General features: G+C 42.4%; 1 protein-coding gene across 1 annotated transcript; it reads left to right on the forward strand.

Annotated features, from left to right (window-relative positions):
* Positions 1–2,057: 2,057 nt before the first annotated feature.
* Positions 2,058–3,007, forward strand: LOC119358444 (putative expansin-B14). Its single transcript, XM_037624984.1, has 3 exons — positions 2,058–2,193; positions 2,320–2,626; positions 2,698–3,007. The coding sequence occupies exons 1-3, from the start codon at positions 2,058–2,060 to the stop codon at positions 3,005–3,007; spliced, it is 753 nt and encodes a 250-aa protein (XP_037480881.1).
* The last annotated feature ends 2,959 nt before the right edge of the window (positions 3,008–5,966 follow it).

Below are 5,966 nucleotides of genomic sequence, written 5' to 3' on the forward strand. Positions count from 1 at the left end.
GTTTTTGAGGGTTAATTTAGGGGTTTGTTATATTTGTTAGCTAGCTAATAGAGATAAGTGACATCTCTTATCTTCGTGCTTGGTCGACGCTAGCTACTACATGTATAGAGAGAACTCGACACGCTAGCTATTAAGCAAATGAGGGAACCATTAATTACACAAGATCGTCATGAACATATACAGAGAGGAGTGCACCTCTCTTTCTCCGAGAGATTTGTCGAACAACAAGTTTTCGTATATCTATCCGGCGCTACTAGCTACATATATACAATATAACATGTCTTACAATCCCTAACATCTAATGTCAACTTCCACATGGTATTCTTCGGCTTTATTGATGACATGGTCAAGAAAGAATCTCGCCAATTCCTCTCGAATTGCTCATATGCGATCTTGCGGTAGGAGTTCATCCCGCATCTGCCAGATCTAAATTGAAGAAGAGGGTCAATACATGTATATGAATAAAGCTCAACACAAATGATGGTAATAAATATTTTTTCTTACGCACTTCATATTGTTTTTCAAAGTAGCCCCGCTTATTAGAGGCCGTCGCGTTGTAGATGAACTCACAAACGTAGTATCCACAAAAATCATTCCTGGATTCCTACCACAAGCACTTTACAAGAAATAGAGGTCAATCAAACTGATAAGTAAAAGCATGCTAAATGGCATTGATGAAACTAACTAGAATCAATGGGAGATGTGCAAAACTAGGTAGTAGTACTTACTTTCGGGTGTACAAATCACAGCTCGCTCGGCAGTCCCGGAGAAATTACGGTGAACTCTTTCCAAACCCTGCCAGACAAAGAAAATAATTACTTGATATCAGAAAAATGAACAAAGTTGCCGATATGGTGTGATAATGATCGATTGAACTTACTTCTGGAGCATTTGAGTCATGTCCGCATAGTCCTCGGGATCTTTTCGTCTCGAGTCTAAGACGGTTACTACCCCCCGCTCAAGCTTTAATCTCTAGGAGAATAAAGTGGAAGCTACGCACGCATGCATAACTCATCAGTTACATTACTATAACCTCGAGTAATGAGGAAAACCGAATATGCACAAGACAGTAACACTCACTTGAAGTTGTAAGAAAAGAGTATTTTATCTTTGTTTTGATTTTTGAGCAACGATTGTAGCAAGTTGTCCTCGCTTTCTGTGACATTCTTTTTAACCATCCATTCATGTATGATATTTGGATCAATGAACCCAATGTCATAGATTTGTGCTTTTCTGCATTCGAAGATTTTCAATCTGCATAATATAGTGACGATAATTATATATACACGTGCAATGAAAGAGCTGAGTTATATACAGAGACTTAATTACAGAAGTAGTATTTATAGACAGTAGCAAGTCACGAGTGATTTGTCGAGGGCCTTTTAATTATATAACTGGAATAACTCGTCAAATTTAACAGAGAACAGACTAGTTCCAACGAGGTCGTGATCCTCTTTAATTCTCATCGTCAAAACATCCTTCCCAGACTCTCTACAGGTTTTCATGTACCATTGATGAAATCTTCGCATCATTGTTGTTAGAGGAGGACTTCGATCTTTGACGAGAGGCTTTTCGTACTGGTATCTGAATTCGTCCATCTCCATTTTTAAAGATACCCAACAACATCAATGGCATAGCAAAGCACGTTCAACCCTTCTAGTAGTATTGATGTACAAAGTTATGAATGATGCTAGCCATACATATCGATACGATAATTTCCGTCCGATTTCCATCCGATATTACTCATCAAACAATTTATGCATTGGAGCATATTACTGAGATCGTAATACCTAGAATCAGGGTAGAGGTTCCGCTGAATTAAGGAATTTAAGCCCGGCGAATCAGTCTCTAGAGAAACGGAATCATGCTTGAGTATCAATCGGCTCATTAACAAGAATAATATCCTCCGGTCCGCAAATTGCAAGGAATATAATGAGCGTGCGATCTCGCTGCCTATATAATACACGCTGGGACACACATCACCTCATCTTTCTCCTCCAATCCACTCACTCTCCTCTTCCTCCACGTAGACGGAGTCGCGGAGCATCCTGCGCGACATGGCCACTTCTTCCTTCGCCGTTTTCGCGGCCCAAGCCAGCTACTGGCTCCTCCTCCTCCTCTCCCACGGTGTCTCCGGCTGGTCCGATGCCGGTGCGACGTGGTACGGCCCCCGCATCGGCGGCGGCAGCGACGGTACGTACAGTATATATCATATGCATGTACGACGCATGCACACGTCGATGACGCGTCTACAGTAGTTGTTTTTGTGTACTAACGCAAGCATGGATGAATGTACGTGCACGTGCATGCCGCATGCAGGTGGTGCGTGCGGGTACCAGCGGGACGTGGAGAGCCCGCCGTTCTCCGCCATGATCACGGCGGGCGGCCCCTCCCTCTACAAGAACGGCAAGGGCTGCGGCGCTTGCTATCAGGTGAGATGCAGCAGCAATGCTGCTTGCTCCGGCCGCCCAGTGACCGTGGTTGTCACCGACCAGTGCCCCGGCGGGCCGTGCCTGGCCGAGGCCACCCACTTCGACCTCAGCGGGAAGGCGTTCGGCGCCTTGGCAAAGCCCGGTCAGGCCGACAACCTCCGCAACGTTGGCAACATCAAAGTCCAGTACAACCGGTAAGCTCGAGCCCAGTGCTTCGTGGTTCGAGCGATTCATGCATCTCTTTGAATGATTTCTTCGCTCGCAGGGTTCCATGCAACTGGCGAGGGGTGGCCTTCAGGGTCGACGCTGGCTCAAACCCGAACTACCTGGCGGTGCTCATCGAGTATGAGTCCGGCGACGGCGACCTGCAGGCGGTCGAGCTCCAGCAGCGCGGCGGCAGGTGGGTGCCGATGCAGCAGTCATGGGGCGCGGTGTGGAAGTACCAAGCCGGGTCCACCCTACAGGCGCCCATGTCGATCCGCCTGACCTCCAGCTCTGGTAGGAAGCTCGTCGCCACCAACGTCATCCCCTCCGGCTGGCAGGCCGGCAAGACCTACCGATCCATCCACAAATAGTTAGTGATTCACCCGGTCTGTCAGATCGAGTATCCATGTAAATATTTGTAATAGTTGATTTCACGCTTGGAAATAAAATTGCACGCTTGACATATTTTGAGCAGTAGAATTCTTGATCTGCGCTGGATATCTTCCTAATTTCAAGATAAATGCTATAGTTGCGTTCTTCAATCTTTCGTGATTTATGTTGAAGATCACGACACCTTGTAAATATTTCACTTAACCGGTTTAAATTTTTATCCAAGTAATTAATATCAACTGGAAAACGATGTTAAGTCTTTAAGGTGTGTTTGGTTTGTTTACATCAAAAAAAGGTGTGTTTGGTTTGTGCCTCGGCTAGCCCAGGCAAAAATTTGGAGGACTGCTACGCGTCCGCCGGTGGATCTTTCTCGCGAGCCGTTGGATTTGATACGATCGATCAGCTAAACGTCGTTCTCTACTTCGCAACAAAGGACTTACCGCGGAAACATTTGCAACAAGGGTTATGTTACGGTTTTTTTTTGCAACATAAGTTGTATTGCGGGATTCTTTTTGCAACATGGGTCGTGTTGCAGGATTTTTTTTGCAACATGGGTCGTGTTGCTGAAAAAAATTTGCCCTCCCTAGTGCGGACTGCAACAGTATCTAGCAACTGGCCGGTTTGCAACAAGGGGCTAGTTGCAGAATCCCTTTATGAAATAATGGATCAGTTGCAGAAAGTGAGCACGGATAGGTTAGCTCCCCACCGTTGATTAAGAGTCCATCCGATGTACATAGAGACGGCGGACGCTCGCACAAAATCAATCGGTTCAAGGGAATCTTTTCCCAAAAATTTGGCATGGTCAAAGTGAGGGCATGACCAAAATTTTGGCAAGATATAATGTTTGGATTGCAGCCCAGTGTACTTGCCAAAATTTTGGCTAAATTGCTAAGATTTCATTTGATTTGCCACCAACCAAGCTGCCAAATGTACCTTGAGCCAACAAACAAAGAAGGGACTCATCAAAAACTTATACTGTATTTAGTAATATAACAGTTAATTAACTATAACATGCCAAAATAAACAAAATGAGCATGCAAGAGTACATACAGAGAGACTAGCGACCGAACCAAGATAATTAGTAATACTGGAGGTTCTGGGACAATTGGTACAGTATAAGGAAAAAGGTTTTCTTTATTGAAGGGAGTCTAGTAGTAAAAGGTTTTTTTATGGAAGTAAAATGAGTGTTGGGCTGCCGTTTACACGGGATTGATTCATCCAAAAACGAACAGGTCAATGGAAAAATCCATCCAAAAGGCTGTTCGGTAATAATTAGACAGCTTCCCATGCGATTAATCCGCAGTATTGATCCTCTATTATACTTCCTCTGTAAACTAATATAAGAGCGTTTAGATTACTAAAGTAATGATCTAAACACTCTTATATTAATTTACGGAGGGAGTAACAAACAACAAACGAGACCACCGTAAAACCAAAACCATACGAGACCCATGCAATAAGCGGACGAGAGCGTGCTGCCAATTTTTTGGCGAGCATTTTGTTTGTCCTCGCGGGCGCTCCAGGCGGGCTGGGCGAGCCGATTTTTTGGTGCTAGTCCAAACAACTGCCAAATCTCCTGGGAGAGCCGGTTTTTTGGTACAGCTAGCGTTGGTGGTAAACCAAACGCACCGCAAATGGAGCATGTATTTGAATTCATGGATTTTTTTCCGTGGTGGCTGATTTGTTATATCTTATGTCCCAGAATTACTTGATATTACATAATGGCTGTAAATGAGAGTAGTTTTTCAGCTCCCGGGTGCCCTTACACCCTCTATGAACAGTAAATTAAAGAAAATAGAAAAAGTTCAAAAAATATGAAACTTTGTAACGTCAAATATGATCAAAGTTTGCAGGTGGATAGAAATTTTCATGCCAAAAAAACATTCGAGGAGCTCTACACAAGAAAAAGATTTCAATGCTTGAAGTTTTGAATACTTTTAGCAATGAAATCCGAAATTCATGATATTCAAGGAGCTCTACATGATATTTAGTTATGAAAACCTGCAAGAACGTACAAAGTTTGACTATCTTTGATGTTGCAGTTTCAGATTACTTTGTTTTTTCTATTTTTTTTTGAATTTACTGTTCATAGAGGGTGTAGGGGCTCGTGGGAGCTATCACACCTTTCTCAGCTATAAATACATTGATTTTTACTATTTTCTAGGTTAGTTCATTATTATCGAGGCCTCTTTGATTCCTAGGATTAAAAAATGCTGGAATAGGAAAAATATAAGATTGGAATGATCATGCTCATCAATCCTACAGAATTGAATTTTGGTTTGTTTGACTACACCATAGGAAAAGCAAAGAGAGGATTATTTCAAAGAGGTTTGAGTGGATGCTAAAATTCCTATTGAATGAAGTACAAACTAATCCGTAGAAAAAATCCCTATAGGATTCAACCCTATGAATCAAACAACCAACATAGAAAAACTCCTTAAGGATTACAATCCTCCAAAATTCATATGAAAATCCTTTGAATCGAAGGAGCCCCATATGATTTGTTTCACAGCAGTATAATGGGAACACTATTCTACTTTGAGAAGACAAAAATCAAAGTCAAAGAGGGCGTGTACAATAGTATTATCTTAGCAAATGGCACGTAGGATAATTGCTGATTATTATTCTTGATGGGTCGGTAGAGTGATATCCAAGAGATGATGTCTTGGTAAGCAAGATATGACATATTTCGTTATTCTTCTCTAAGTCACATATTTTTTATAATTTGATCACTATAATTTGAAGAGAATGCATGTTAAACATATGATTTGGGAACTGCTCGACACCCCTAACCTGGGGTGTGGCTATCTCATTATATAGAGGTACCAAAGGGGTACAATACAATGTTACAATACATATATATAGAGGCTACGTATATACAGTCTAACACCCTCCCTCAATCTTAACTATGTCCTGAAGTACAAAGCAAGTTAAGATTGC

Source organism: Triticum dicoccoides, chromosome 2A (genome assembly GCF_002162155.2).
Source record: "Triticum dicoccoides isolate Atlit2015 ecotype Zavitan chromosome 2A, WEW_v2.0, whole genome shotgun sequence".
Taxonomy (NCBI): Eukaryota; Viridiplantae; Streptophyta; class Magnoliopsida; order Poales; family Poaceae; genus Triticum; species Triticum dicoccoides.